Source organism: Rattus norvegicus, chromosome 4, assembly GCF_021556685.1.
Source record: "Rattus norvegicus strain SHRSP/BbbUtx chromosome 4, alternate assembly SHRSP_T2T, whole genome shotgun sequence".
NCBI classification, from domain to species: domain Eukaryota; kingdom Metazoa; phylum Chordata; class Mammalia; order Rodentia; family Muridae; genus Rattus; species Rattus norvegicus.
Window position 1 is genome coordinate 13,939,845 of NC_141537.1, and position 16,006 is coordinate 13,955,850.

The 16,006-nt window shown below is 46.1% G+C and overlaps 1 protein-coding gene across 7 annotated transcripts in view; it reads left to right on the forward strand.

Moving 5' to 3' along the window:
- The window catches only part of Reln (reelin), a 420,816-nt gene that overhangs the window by 327,509 nt on the left and 77,301 nt on the right, over positions 1–16,006 (forward strand). For all 7 annotated transcript variants that reach the window (XM_087655993.1, XM_087655991.1, XM_087655994.1 and 4 more), the window contains 8 exon segments: positions 2,139–2,296; positions 3,772–3,979; positions 5,037–5,113; positions 10,258–10,416; positions 10,594–10,782; positions 11,554–11,827; positions 13,890–14,030; positions 14,135–14,312. In XM_087655993.1, coding sequence (XP_087512119.1) covers positions 2,139–2,296; positions 3,772–3,979; positions 5,037–5,113; positions 10,258–10,416; positions 10,594–10,782; positions 11,554–11,827; positions 13,890–14,030; positions 14,135–14,312 — 1,384 coding nt within the window.

Consider the following 16,006-nt stretch of genomic DNA (forward strand, 5'->3'; position numbering starts at 1 on the left):
AGCTTCCTGGCGAATTTGGACTCCACCCAGCTTGCTGATGGCTGGCATTTGTGGTGAAGAGCCCTCTGCTAAAGAGTAGTAAATATGTTCCGATTTACCCCCAAGTAAATGAGCTATCAGTTTACTTTCTGCAATATGTCACGTTCAGGAGGCTCCACACGCGCTGTGCAAAGCTGACAGTCTGAGCACTAAAGCTTGGGGCTATTTTGCCAGGAGGCAACATGCTTACAATATTTTTTCTAGAACCTCACTCTTCCAGAAATAATTCTGAGAGGATTTTTTTAGAGGAAGAATTCACGCTCCTATGACCACCGCCCCACCCCTCCCACCCCCTGCTGCCCTGGTTCTTGCCTGCAGAAAACAGACACTGGCAGTGATAAATATATATTGGTACATATGTCACTCCCAGCTCTCAGAGGCACCCCATTGAGGCACAAGAAATCTACAAAATAACTTGCCACAAAGGCTTTCTCTCCAAATATTAATATGAAATCTAGATACGCCTTTTGGCTAAACTTTGCCCTTTTTTTCCTTCTTTCTTCACACGGTATGACTAGTTCTTCTTCATCATCACCACCACCATCATCATCATGTTATGATAAACATTTTTTAAATTATTTTAGCTTTTGAAATTATAATTACATAATTTTCTTCTTACCCTTCCTTCCTCCAAATTTTCCCATATAACCCTCCTTGCTCTTTCTCAAATGCATGGCCCATTTGTGTGTGTGTGTGTGTGTGTGTGTGTGTGTGTGTGTGTGTGTGTATGTGTGTGTGTGTATTTCTAAATACATAGGTTTCCCTGGAGAAGACTATTTCAGCCTCGATCCCTGAGCCTTAGGTGCAGAAGCTGTGTTAGGTGGATTCCTTGGGACTGGGCTGTGCAACTTGGCGTCCTGACGGGCTGTGGTTTTCTGTAATTGTCTCTGTCTGTTGCAAAGAGAAGTCTCCTTGATAAGGAGTAAACACTATACTTACCTGTGGGTATGAGAATTAATATTTAGAATGCGGTTAGGAACCCACAACACCATGTATATAACTAATATGTCTGTATACCAAATAATTACCGCGTTTCGGAGCTCCCAACCTCATGAAAATACTTCGAGGACAGCTGCATCCACAGATTTCAACAACGTGATTTCTATTTTCATGTTTCTTTCCTTCCCAAACAATCTACGGTTCAGCACAGAACTCGCCTTCCTCATATTCTGTCTGCTGCTCTTCAGGCAAGATCTGGTACCTCGTGGCTACGTCCAGTGCTCTCTAAATTATTTCCAAATGCCTCTCCTTATTCCGGCAGCTTTGAAGACACTTGTTACTAACTTGCTTGTGTCCAAACCCAGTGTTGAGTCACTGAGCCCAGAAGCAGGTATCAGTCGCTAGGTGCGGTGGGAGGATATAGAAGCAATCGCACAGGCCCGAAGCCTTGGTCCACTTGATACTCCCAGCTCAAGGCCGTCACGGTGATTTTTCTTTGTTCATTCACAGGTAGCAGTGCTGCTAGGCCTCCCGTCTTGTTACTGAGAAGTCTCAGAATGAGCATCTTAGAGCTTTAAAGGGAGATGGGGAGGAATGAGGCCGCCATGAGCGGTAGTGGAGCTGTCTGCACAGTCTCTCCCATTCCGTTGTCAATGCCAAATAGCCAGGGTCCCTGTATATGTCCCAACAAAAAGCCTTCTATTTGATAGCCTCAAAAGACTGCCAAATTGTTTGTTGGAATGAAGGAGCCCAGAGGGAGCAGGAGGGAGATAAGAGACCATCATGGCCAGTAAACATGGTCAAACTATAAAATGTTATATACATGTACAAAATTGTCAAGTCATAAATGATTTTTTTCAAATGGTCTCTCTAGCAATAACCATCAAATTAACACGATGGAAGGGTGAAAATTAACTAAAGGATAATCTCAGTTTATTACTAAAAGCATGGAGTGGGAAAATAATGCAAACAAAAATCTATGATCTATCTGGCATCAAAGGTCTTCTGGAGGAACCATTCATGCTGAAGAAATCAGGCAGGTTTGAGAAGCAGGCATGACACCCAGGGACATACTGGCTCGGGTGACTTTGTCTGAGCCCTTCTGCATTCCTTCGTTTGGTGAGATGTAACTGTAAGAACGGACTTGTTTCTCCCAACAGCAAGACCAGATTCCGATGGATCCAAGAGAGCAGCTCTCAGAAGAATGTACCCCCATTTGGCTTAGATGGGGTATACATATCTGAGCCTTGTCCCAGCTACTGCAGTGGTCATGGAGACTGCATCTCAGGGGTGTGTTTCTGTGACCTGGGGTACACAGGTAAGACCCTCCCTCCCCCCGTTCATCATTCTCTGTGGCGAAGAATTCTAGAACTTGAGCATCCAGGCACTTGAGCTCCTAGATGTTCCATAGTCCCAAGCTACCCGGAAAGAAAACCTGCTAAGTCTCACTCCCTAAAGAGAATGTGTGTGTTTGTTCTTTATACTGAACAACCCTTTGGTTCTGAATCATGCCGAACATTGTGGTATATAGTTTTATTTTATCCCATTTGATTCTAAGAACGAATAGCTATCATAGTACTGCTGACCCTGTTTACATTTGAGGAAACTGAGGCAGAGAAGGGTTTTTGTTTTTCAACAGTTCTTCTTGGGTCACCTAATTAGGCATTGCCAGAAATAGGCCCTGTGCTGTCATACAGTCTCAGAAACCCAAACCAAGTTCTTAAGCACACATTTATAGGGTCTCCCTGAGCTCTTTAGAATTTCATATATATATATGCTTTTCTCCATTTAAAATTAAACTGCAACACTAAGCCTGAGACTGTCAAAACTGAAAAGAGCTTTATATAAGAGAAGTTGTTTTTACAACACTCACCTTTGGGTGTTGCCATAGCAAAAGTTTCAAGAGAGCCGAGATTAAAGCATAAAATTGGAGAAAATATCTTAAGCTACAAAATCTTCCTCTAAAGTTTCCCTGGCAGTAACATCAAAAGGCTCCTTCCCGGCTTGTCAGTGCTTAGGCCTTCATCTGGCAAGCCACCAAAGACAGACTGGCTCGCTCTTGCAAGCCTCCGCGTGTGTCACAGAGTTCCAAGGACAGCATTTTAAAATTCTGTATTGCCCTTCCTTGCAAGACTCTTAGTAGAAAGTAGATGAGTGGCTTTATGGTGGACACGATCTCTGCTCACACAGGCCCTCTAGGTAGGAACAACCATGGACGTCCGCCATTCCCAGTCTGCATTTGACAGTGAATACGTCACAAAGGCTGGGAGATGGCTCAGGGCTCAGAGCCCACCACGCTGTTCTTGCAGGGAGCTGGGTTTAAATCCCAGCACCCACACCGGTGACTCACGACCACATGTATGTCCAGCTTGTGGGGAGTCTGAGGCCTCCAGCTTTCGCAAGCACCTGTACTCATTTGTACAGATGTCCACACGTGCAGGGATGCATGCATACATACGGTTATTAAAAATTGAAAGAAAAAAATGACAAGCTTCATTGACGTGTTTGTTTTGTTGCTTTGTGATGGGGCCTAATGTAGCCCAAACTGACTTTGAACTTAGAAGGTGGCCAAGGATAGCCTTGAACTTCTGATCCTTTTGCCTCTGTCTCCCAACTGCTGGGATTTCTGGGATACAGCACACTCCTGGCACCAGCTTTCATGTTAGTGATGGTGGCTGTCTGTAGGCAGACAGTTGTGCCGTACGTACAGATGCGTCACTGCCCACGAGTCAAGTGTGTCTTTTAATACTTCGTGATTCCAACAAGACTTGTCCATGTTTCTTTCCCCGGAAGCTGCACAAGGAACGTGTGTGTCCAACATCCCCAACCACAGTGAGATGTTCGATAGGTTCGAGGGGAAGCTAAGCCCACTGTGGTACAAAATATCCGGAGGTCAGGTTGGGACGGGCTGTGGAACCCTCAGTGACGGCAGGTCCCTCTACTTCAATGGCCTTGGGAAAAGGGAAGCCAGGACGGTCCCTCTGGACACCAGGAATATCAGGCAAGTACCATTATGGAATATGTTGTGTAATATTTCTACCTGTGGATTACAGTGTGTAAAATATGAGGCCCAGCCTAAGCTGCATGATGAACTGGATGATTACTGAGAGCGAATGACACCGGAGTTTGACATTAGTGCACACTAGTTGTCCAGGCCTCTATGTCTGAGATATATATATATACTTTTTTTTCACCTGAGGTTTCAAAAGTTCTACATCCCAATGTAAACTGATGAAGCGAATGTATTTTCGACTTTGAATTTTACGTCTGAAAATGATTCCTCCTTGGCCAGTCCCTCTGTGGTCTTTTACTGAAAAAATTGCCCCCACCCCCACCCCCACCCCCAGAAAAATTAGATGCCTACCCTGCCACCTACTGGTAGAACCACGAACTGTTTGTCTCTAAGGGCAGACGGAGTAGGAGCACACCTAATAGGAAACTCCCTCTGCTTTTTTACATCAATTAAATTACATGGAAATTAGAAGGAAGAAAAGGAGAAAAAGTAGATAAATTTTAGGCGTGGTCTTTACTAAAAATTCAGCATTGCCTTTCATATTTTTTCTGCCGTCTTTTCCACGTTCCCTCAGCATCCTGTCCACGGAAGGTCTGCCTATCCAACAGGGTCATGGCTGCCATGACAGAGGCACAATTCACGCCACACTGGGTATCAGGTGTGGGAAATTTAGGCAGCTCCCCCTAAGTCAGTATCAGACAGGTGACCAGCTACCCTTCCAGTGACTTTAGCTTCTAAATGGACGACACTGTTTCCCTCAGCTTGAGTTTTTAAGGCCATATCCTCTAGAATTTATTTTTAATTGATCATGAAATTGCATCAGCTGGCACCATGAAATGGAGTTCAACTTTTTTCTTCAGACCACTATACAGAATAAGGTCGTCCGTCATTCATATCCATTAACATTTTAAATGTTTGCCAGAGTGACTTATTATTACCTTTGTCGTGTCTGACTTCAAAAGTGGTACTTGAGAATGACAGGAAATTTTAATTTTTGTTCGTTTGAAACTAAACTGAAGTTTATGTGTTTGTTTGGTTCCCCCAGACTTGTTCAGTTTTATATACAAATTGGAAGTAAAACGTCAGGTATTACGTGCATCAAACCACGGGCTAGAAATGAGGGTAAGCTGAACTATGTCTTAAATTTTTATAAATTAGTTTGTGTGTTGAGAAGGCGTCTGGATGTCTGTGTACTGTGTGTCTCCAGGTGCTTGTGGAGGCCAGATCCCCTGGAACTGAAGTTACAGACAGTGGTGAGCCACCATGTGGTTGCTGGGAATTGAACTCAGGACCTCTAAAAGAGCAGCCAGTGCTCTTAACCTTTGAGCTACCTCTCCAGCCCCAGGCTACTGTGTTCCAATAGAAAACACAAAGTTACAGAAACTTTGTCTAATTAGCTTTTTTTTCCCCCCGAAGTCTGATGTGGATTTTACAAAGTGGTATTTCAGTTTCCCTGGATCTTCCCCACCCTCTCTTCTGCCTCAGTAAAAAAGTTGCTATGCTGACCCTCAACCCCCTAGCTTCGCCTTGTGCTCCCTCAGCCTGGAGTTCATGACTTTTCTGGGTCTAAGCAGAAACAAGTGACATTATTCTAGTGAGTTCTACTTCTCTGTAACTCCCAAAGGGTGGGAAAACAATGGGAGAGACTTTTGCATTCAGTGTGAAGGCTAAACTTGTTTGTATAGAGAATGTTTTAACTGTACATTAAACTCTACTTCTGCTCTTGGGCACTCTGGAGGGGACAGAATTCTTGTACTTTTCTGAGCACCTATTTGCTGTGACATGACTGTCTCAGAACTGCTTATGAGGAGTGGAGAGGGAGGCAGAGTGGCCCAGGAGCTTGTACACAGGCATGCAGATAGAAAGTAGACAGACCAGGATTTGAACCACCGGCTCCCAGAAGTAATGCCTTTGACATCCTATGACTGACCCTTCATTCTCCTGACCTAAATTCTCTCACTAACTCTTTTTGATTCCTACTCTCCTCCCACAAATTATAAGGTGCTTACAAAAGCCCAGCAATGGCCTTGAAACAATGGTGGCTCCCACATTCATGTGGGTATGCTAGGATTCCTTCAGGAGCCCTGCGTGTGACTGGTTCTTGGCACAAAATCCATAGACTTCTCCGATGGTTCTTCCCCCAAACTTTATCATCTTAAAGCAGCATCAGCTTTTACACCATTACCATCTGAGTGTGTTACCACGTCAGGCTGTGACTATATATGATGCCCTGGATCGAACCATACCTGGTAGTCAACAGACTAGGGAGAGCTCTGCTTAGCACTGAACACCCTCTCCATATCATCCCTGTCTGAAGCTTTCAATAGGTCCCTGTCTTAATGTTTTTTGCTCTAGTGATTATTCAAATCATCCTTTTGCTGAGGAAGCAGTCTAGAAACTGCAGTGGGCCATGTTGCAGTCCTTCGTGTCTTCTTCAGATGCGTATATAATCTGTTCGAGGTCTGATGTGCTGTGGTCACTGCAGATAGATATCACCACAGTGTCATCACATATGCAGCAGCCACCGTGAGCTGGGCTGTGCTGAAGTAACAAGTAACCCCTCAGAACAAAAAGGAAATACAATCTTTTCTTCACTGCCCATTGGATTATCTGGTGTCCTCACTCCAGCACTCAAAATGCTAAGGCTCTGTCTGCTGGGTGTCGCCAGCCACGTGGCAGAGAGAACGTGTGTAGGCAGGTGAACAGTCGGGATAGCACGAGTGGCCACCCAGCAGCCAGGTCTATTAAAAAAAAAATCCCTCGGGTAGTAAACTATGAAGAAAAAGAAAAGGAGAAAATGTTAGACTTTGAGAGAAAGGCAGAAACAAACTGTTGAGATGGAAAGTTAGCACCTAGGGATGGTGATTTTGATAAAACGGTCTGGCTACCATCTCACCAAGCAAATGACAGTTGATCAATTTGATCCAACAGAAGTTGAGTATTGCAAAAAAAAAATTCCGTATTTGTACTCTTGTGCGTATATAAGGTTTAAAAAGGGAATTGTGGGAAACACATACTTATCACTGACATGGGACTCACTGTAAACTTGCTACACATGCCCTTCGCACTGTGGGACCTGTTCCCTCAGGATCCTCTTAGGAGCAAGCAGTTTGTTCTCCGCTAGCCCTGAACCATTTCCTTAGACTTGGCGTCATCCATATAATTCACACGCGTAGGCATTTCTCATCCTTTTAGTGAAGCCTGGTTGTTAGCATGTAAATCTGACTAACTCCTTGAGCAATTCTCTCCCGGTGATGAAGGTGAGGATTCTTTACTGACTCGAGCTGAAGCCTCAATTTACATACTTGGAATTAAAGTCCAAATTAGGCCTCCTTCAGTAAGACTAGGCAGGATGCAGATGGAGTTGTGGTTTAAAAAGAGAAATAAATGCCTTGCACGCTTTAAACATTCAGTGGGTGTGCTAAAATGACTTGGCCCATTCAGACGTACAATGCGTTAGATGGCACAGTCAATGAGGCTTAGCAACTGGCATAAACTGGATTCTGCTGCTCTCCTCCTGACATCCCTCCGCTCGCACACTTCTCTGGGACGTCCCTCCCCATCACAGTTCGGAACTTAAGTTCCTTCTCCGTAGACCTCATTGCTGTGTGTAGGTAGGCAGGGCTCTCCCCACAAAGCTAAGGAGGGAGAAAGGCAGAAGCAAGATCCAGACGGAGGACACCTCTCCTGAGAGTGCCTCTCTCGCGTTTTGATGAACACCTCAAATCTGTCGGAATCTGCATTCGCTAACATGGGAATTCTGATTTAGGGGGATGGCATGCTGCATGACAAGTTATCATAAAGACCAAGTGCCTGAAGGTTCCAAATGTGTGTTACCTCATGATTCTCCTGCAAGGCTGGAGAAGACACTGCTCAACTGACAGGCTCTAGGTCACTCTCTCATGAGGCTGCAGTCAAGGCAGCGGACAGACCGGACAAAGGTTGGGAGGCTGCTGAGGGCCGGTGATGTTTCAAGAACTGGCCAGAGGCTTTGTGCAGATTCTCTCTATCCTTGCAGACCTGTCCAGACTGTTAGAATATCTTCTTACATGGAAGTCTGCTTCCACATAGACACACAGGGCTCACGCTGTTTAGTGAGCCCCGCACTCCTGAGCTCCCTTCCTGGCCCAATTGCTGTGCTTCTAATGGCCTGATTTCAAACACCATGTGGTTCCTACCACATTCTGCTCATTAGAAGCCAGTTATTAAACCTCTCTGAACTCAGGGAAGAGATTTAGTTTCTGCTCTTTTTAAAAAAGTGTATCTATTCATGTATAGGAGTGCCCTGTGAGTGTGTGTGCCTGTATGACAGAAGAGGGCATCAGATCCCATTACAGATGGTTGTGAGCCACCATGTGGTTGCTGGGAATCGAACTCAGGACCTCTAGAAGAGCAGCCAGTGCTGCTAACCACTGAGCCATCTCTCCAGCCCTAAGTTCCACCTTTTAAGGAAAGAAGCATCAGTGAGTTTGGGAACGTACTTTTAAAACTATCGCAGAGAAAGAGCACCTTTTCAGATGATGCCAGAGGGTCTGCATTTCCATGACGTTTCGTTTGGAATACTTCAATCCCCCATCTACAGCGACTGCTCCTACTCGACTACCCTACCCCACCTCTTCTCCCCTTTTCCCTTCCTCCCCATCTCTTTTCCACTACTTACCTGACTGAATGTAAACTACAACAGTTCAAATCAGTAGCCACAGAGAACGAAATTTTTGGAAGTGTCTACACTCTCAGACATCCAGCATCACCCTTAAAAGAAGTAATAGGACTTATTTCAAATAAGCCGCTTTTGCCTCACAGCCCTCCTGACATGCACGTGTCCCCTCCGTTAACGGCACCTCTAGCTCTTCATCCCGATAGCTGCACAGCACACCCAGGGAGGCCCGTTCTCTTCCGTCTCGTCCTCCTCTTCCTCTCAGATCTGTTGTGAACGCGCTGGGTTCTCTGCAGCGCTGTAGCTTTGTCACTGTTCCGTCCCCTGTCGGGAGGCGCACCTACACTGTCACGGGCTGCCAGTGTGCACCGAGCTACTTCACCCAGCACTTCTCAAAACGTGGTGCCGATCACGTCTTTGTTGTTTAAGGTTACAGTGGGTGGCGGAGCTCTAGCTGGTCAGCGGGTATGTGGACTTAAGTCACATGTGCCACAACGGAGTCATAACTTTTCAAGAGTTAAAATATAATGAAAGATTCAACATCTAGAACTTTCCTGGGCATGGTTTCTATAAATGCTTAAGAACCAGATCTGCGTCCCCCCAACTGTGATTATGAATATTCAATACCAATTTACAAATAATTGTGGAATAAGCCATTAGATAGATGCCCTCTGCTTTCTCACACAGGTATATACTCATATATATTCATATGGATATATAGATATACCCATAAATATTCATATGTAGGACATACACACACGTATATATATCCGTATGTGTACGTATATATAATCCCACAACCTTATCCATAGCAGTTTCCTCCTTTGTTGATCGTTAGCCTTCCTTTTTGTCCCCTTTTAAATGACATCTCTGGGAGAAGTAGCAGCAAGGGTAGCGGGTGACATCTCTTGCTGCCAGTGTGTAGCTCCTCAGCTCTTGCTACCTTGTGATGGGGGTGGGGGTGGGGGATAGGGATTTGTCACTGGAGGCAGAGAGCAGATGACACAGGCACAAGGAGGAGAGTACAGAGCATAGGGAAGGGAAGTGGCACTGGAGAGGCCTGGGTCTTGCTGCTTTACTCTTGAATAAGCTGGCCTCATTCAGGTTTCACTAACCAAGGTCTGTCAGAGTATGAAGTGCTGGTTAAAGGGTGTCTGCCTAACAGACTTCCCGGCTAAGCACAGCATGCTGCCATCTTGTACAAGCAGAGCAGCTCATCTTGTGCCAGAGAAATTAAGGTATTTCTTCAGAGTATATAATGACTCCCTGAGACTTTGTGATGCTGGGGATAGAGTCTGAATTTCCAGTCCATCTCTGGAGCGACTTCCTAACCAGCTCAGTCATCATTCCCACAGAGCCAAGTGGTCTTTAAAGGAGCTTATGTATTTCTTGTCTCCATTTACTGGGAGTGAGAGCATTAGAAACTGTCAGGAAATTGATGGGCCTTTGCGTCTCCTAATTCATGCCTTGTAAGTTAGATGGATGAGTGTTCCCTCTCTGAGACACTGTCTGGAGTTGCTGCAGTTCTGCTGTTTAAAAAAAATAATAATAGCAGTTCCTTGCCTCTAAGAAAGCTGTCTCAGTCACTGAATTGTGTCTTGTAACTCAGGGCTTGTTGTTCAGTATTCAAATGACAATGGGATACTCTGGCACTTGCTGCGGGAGTTGGACTTCCTGTCGTTCCTGGAGCCACAGATCATTTCTATTGACCTGCCTCGGGAAGCCAAGACACCTGCCACGGCCTTCCGGTGGTGGCAGCCGCAACACGGTGAGCTGTGCTCTTCTGACTTCCTGGTGGCTTTGTTACCCATAGCCAACGTGTACTGCATGAGTGTGTTAATTCACTGTCTGTTTCCAGACAATTTGATTTAAACCCGTAGTCACAGAGATATTCATACTGCCGTGTAATGAGCCTGCTCCAACTCGGCTGTTCATTCGATTGCAGGGAAGCACTCAGCCCAGTGGGCTTTGGATGATGTTCTTATAGGAGTGAATGACAGCTCTCAAACTGGATTTCAAGATAAATTTGATGGCTCCATAGACTTGCAAGCCAATTGGTATCGAATCCAGGGAGGCCAAGTTGACATTGACTGCCTCTCTATGGACACCGCCCTCATATTCACCGAAAACATAGGTATATATTGCTACCGTATAACAGAAAGGTATTTGATTAACTATAGGACTAAATTAACTAAAACTCAAAAGAAATTTTCTACTATAAAATTATGTGCTTAACTTCCTGTGCCGAGAGAGAAGCTGGGAACAGAGAGCAGAGTGTATATCGTCCTCCAAAATGACCTGGTCACCTGGGCCTGTTGGAACTTTCTTTCGTGGAACATGAGGAGGAGGGGGAGAAGGAAGAGAAGAAGGGGGAGGAAGGGAGAGAGAGGGAGGGGAGGGGGAGGAAAGAGGGGAAGGGAGAGAAGGAGAGGGATGAGGGGGAGAGGGAGGAGGAGAAGGGGGAGGGGGAAGAAAGGGGAAAGGGGAAGGGAAGGAGGAGGGGGAGAGGGAGGAGGGGGAGAGGGAGGAGGGGGAGAGGGAGGAGGGGGAGAGGGAGGAGGGGGAGAGGGAGGAGGGGGAGAGGGAGAAAGGGGAGAGGGAGGAGGGGGAGGACTTAAAGGCAGAGAAATATGTCAGAGGACATCCCTGTCGTTTGTAGTTTGCAAAAATGAAAGTTTATAACTCTGCAAGCCCTTCTTAAGGTGGCAAAGGTCTCCCACGTTCCTGATTCTGTGGTGACTGTATAAAAACAGGAAATATGAGAAGAAGATCACTGCAAATCTGAGGCACTAAACACAAACCGTTATTTGGGTTTTCTGTGGGCAATGTGATCGCAATCATGAGCACCAGAGAAGAGAATTCTGCTGTTAAATTCTGTTCTTGTTCTTGTCCGCGTCTTTGGTAGGCAAACCTCGCTATGCCGAGACCTGGGACTTCCATGTGTCAGCCTCAAGCTTCTTACAGTTTGACATGAGCATGGGCTGCAGCAAGCCTTTCAGCGCCACCCACAGTGTACAGCTCCAGTACTCCCTGAACAACGGCAAGGACTGGCATCCTGTCACCGAAGAGTGTGTCCCTCCTACCATTGGCTGCGTGCACTACACAGAGAGTTCAACTTACACGTCGGAAAGGTTCCAGAACTGGAGGCGGGTCACCGTCTACCTTCCACTCGCCACCAAGTGAGACTTGCCGCTTGACTTGACCTTAGGTTTCTGTCACCTGATTTGAAAATAATAGTGATTCCACTGGGGCCCAGTGATGCGGTGGTGATCAGCAAGGAAGGTCCCAGGAGGGAGGCTGGTACACGGGGCCTTGGGTTGCTGTTTTAAATGTAACCAGGGAGTTCCAGCGGCTGTACTTGCGGTTACTTCCTCATGCAACTGTTCCCTCGTTGCATTCTCGGCTCCGCTATGCACTATAAATCCATTATCCTGCATTAAGCCCTTTTCTGTGTTAAAATCAGTTGGAGGCATCTTTTCCTGGTACAGTTCAGATAAGACATGCAAGCAAAAAAAAAAAAAAAATAGGGGGAAAGCATAAGACACTGTATTAATTTTTTGTTAATACTTGTCTGAAATAGTTTTCCATGGACCCTCCCAAAGCCTAAAACAATGCCCACTTATACCTCATCCATTCACTTTTGACACGACATTTATTGAATACCGATTTATTTTAGTGTCCTGACACCTGATAAATCGATCGATGCTAGACCCAATGCTATTACTTAGACTAGCGCACATCTAAGCATATGTTTATCACGTGAGATGTTAACAGAGGTACTGCACGAGACCCTGGACAGCCAGCCTAGGGGGCAGGGCTTATGCAGGAGAAGAGGATTGTGGGAGGTCATACCTGCTGCTGCAAAGCAGAGCAAAATTTAGAGGCCAAAAAAAGCAAGAGTTGATGGAGGAAGTTCAAGGATAATCGTGAGGCAAGCCGTAGAAACAGGGTAGCACTGGCAAAGAGGATGTAGGTGAGGCTAGCACTGATGAAGAGGACCATACGTGGGGCTAGGGCTGGTGAAGAGGGGGTAGGTGGGGCTAGCTCTGACTAAGAGGGCGTAGGCAGACAGGCTGCATCCACTATCATCAGTGGCTTGAACTTCACAGTGCACGTGATGAGTGACCATCGTAGTGTTGGGCAGAGTGACAATGCCATTACATTTTCATCTTCAAGCCGCCATGCTTGTCAGTGCCTCAGAAGGAGGGAGAACCTGTGCTACTTGAAATGGCACCTCCGAGAGTCCACCTTTGGTAGACCGTGTTCTGTATTCCGAAGAACTATGTCCTTTTCCGTGCAGCTCTTCCTCGGCAGCAGCTGTTTTGTGGCAAGGCTGCTTGCACGTCCGGAGAAAGCGCTCTTACGACCTAGAGTACCGTTTGCTTTCTCGCTGCTCTTACTAAATACCCAGCAAGGGGTTTAAGGAAGGGCTTATTCTGAGTCAGAGCTCCAAGGTAAAGGCCATCCTGGCAGGGATGTGACAGCAACTGACCACACTGCCTCCACAGCTGACACCCTACAAAACTCAATGTCCCTGCTCTGCCTTCTCCCTAGTCTGGGCCCTACCCCACCCGTGGCACTGCCCATGTCTATGCCCACTGTCCCTCTCCAGTTAAATCTCTCTGCGCACACCCTCACAGGTACACCCGGGTGTGTGTTTCCGAGAGGATTCTAAATCCTGGGAAGTTGACAATGAAGGTTGTGTTTACTATATCCCCAATAGCAGACTATTCACACTATAGAAAACAGGGAGCTGTATCCAGTTCTTAGCTTTAGAGACAACGGGTCTAGGATCCACATAGAAAACACAAACACAATAGGACCCCATATACCAGAAACCATTTAGGGTTTCTATGTAAGGCTCCAATTTTTCCTTCGTTGAACCTTTGGTCCTCTTCCTAGCACCTAACACCATTAGAAGGCTGAAAACAAACGCTAAAATTCTTCATGAACCTCAAAACACAATTCCTGATTTCCAGATAATGCTTCTGTGCCACGCAAGTCGATTTTCCTATGAGAGAAGTGGCAGAATGGTTGAGTAGCATTCATTCCGTTCTCCTCTCGGTGGGCCAAGAGGAGAGAGCATTTACCTCTTAGTGTGCAAAGAAAAGTATCTCAAAGGAGAGGAAACTGGACTGTGGAAGAGGGTGCTTCAAGGGGAAATAAAACAGATACCCATGCTTTCAAAACTGCCTATCAAACCAACGCTGTGGGTGTTTGTTTTTCTTTGTGTTCGGTTAGTTCTCCGAGGACTCGGTTCAGATGGATTCAGGCCAACTACACCGTGGGAGCAGATGCCTGGGCTATTGATAATGTCCTACTGGCCTCAGGCTGCCCTTGGCTGTGCTCAGGACGAGGCATTTGTGACTCGGGGCGCTGTGTGTAAGTTCATGAATGGACGGCTTGCCTTGTTTGCAGTGCCGCACGGAAACTGGCTTGCTGATGTCATCGTAAATGATGCTTTTTCTCCTCCTGTTTGTTGGTAGGTGTGACCGGGGCTTCGGTGGACCCTTCTGTGTTCCTGTCGTTCCTCTCCCCTCCATTCTGAAAGATGATTTCAATGGGAACTTACATCCTGACCTTTGGCCTGAAGTGTACGGGGCAGAGAGGGGGAATCTGAATGGCGAAACCATCAAATCCGGAACATCTCTGATCTTTAAAGGGGTAAACCGAGAGTCCTCATGCTCTTCTCATCCCCTGAGCCCCACTGCTGAACGCAGATGCATCTGGGTCTCTTTTTTGCTCTTTCTCCCTCCCTCCATCCCTCCCCACTTCTGTCTTGTCTCCGAGACGAGGCTGTGCTGTGTCTAGTATGCTCAGTTTTGATGGTAATTTGCACATAACACTTTCCTCTGCTTTGGAGATCAGACTCTTCTTACTTTCCGCTGGAAGAACACAAACCTATGTACAAAATCTTCAGAATTTGGTTACTAGAAGAGAATATTTCATATTACTGAATTTTTATCTTACAGTATTTGTAAACAATTTTATGAAATGTTTCCTTTTGTTCCTTCTCTTTCTCTTTTTTTTTTCTCTTTTTTTCCTTGTTGTTGTTCCTTTTTTGTAAACCTCTTCCTGCCAGGAGTGGAGTAGAATCTTTACTTAACAGCGACTTTAAGGAAACAAGGCAGTTAAGCCATGTTAACTTGCACGCTCAGACATCGTTAATGTGCCCTTATAGTCTGCCCTAGATGTCTCGTTAGAGAAGCGTTAAGCAGCCGAGTGATACTGTGTGCGCAGCTGGCACCTCTCCATGTGTGAATGCATGCCACATCCCATCCCTCTCAGCAAGGAGAAATTGACTAATCTAGGTGTGCAAATGAAGTCCTTGCTGAAAGTCGGCATGGGTTTCTGTATAACCTTAATGAGTCCAACCAAGCACTGAGAAAATTAGACACCCTGGAACTTTTTCAATTACAGCTAATAAAAATGCCAGTTAGCATACTCACTTGAATCCAAGTTCTCCTCAAGTTCTGCATGAGTAGAGAACTACTTTCTTTTTTTTTTATTTATTTCAGAGCTGGGGACCGAACCCAGGGCCTTGCGCTTGCTAGGCAAGCGCTCTACCACTGAGCTAAATCCCCAACCCCGAGAACTACTTTCTGACCTGAGAGATGTATAAGCCCCCAAGAGTGCTGATGAACCAGAGACACTGAGACAGTACACGGAAACCCCTGTTCTAGAGGGATTAGTCTTATCTAAGAACACGGAGGGCCCGTGACCTCCAACTTGACTCTCCCCATTCCAAGCAGCCGACAAAACCAAAAGACAGAAGCCTCGCAACACTCCTGCTTCAAAGGTCTTCACCTGATAAATTTTCCAGCAATAGAATGACCCTAGTCCTTAGGACTTACAAGCAAGAAAGGCAGGTAGAAAAGGAGGGGCTGTTTTCCCTTCAGCCATGCAAATGCAAGAGCAGCAAGCATTTTGCCTGCCCTGTGTTATCCATCAGCACTGCACGATGTGGACAGCCCAGTGCGCTCCGTGCAGTAGGCGGCAGTGTGACCTACAAAGGCACTCTTTCGTGAAGAAAAGAAACGATGGCCTCTCTGAATGGTACAGATTCAGGACTATTCTCCGCCATTAAAACAGCTTATTAGAGAAAAAAGAATTCTTCGTGTTTGGCACAGGTGGATCCCTGAACCTGGTAAAAGAGAGGGACGGAAGCCAGTCTTTGTAGCAATGGTGGTTGATAGCAGCACCACATGAAATCCCATGTGGGTGCTGAGCTGGAGCCAAGGCTGCCAGCATGCACGAGGGAGCCTGGAGGTTACAAAGTTGCCCGTATCCTAGGAACAGCAGTGTAAAGTCGGTCCTTGCACAGTGGTTGGGCTTGCCTTTCCGAAGGACGGGTTTCA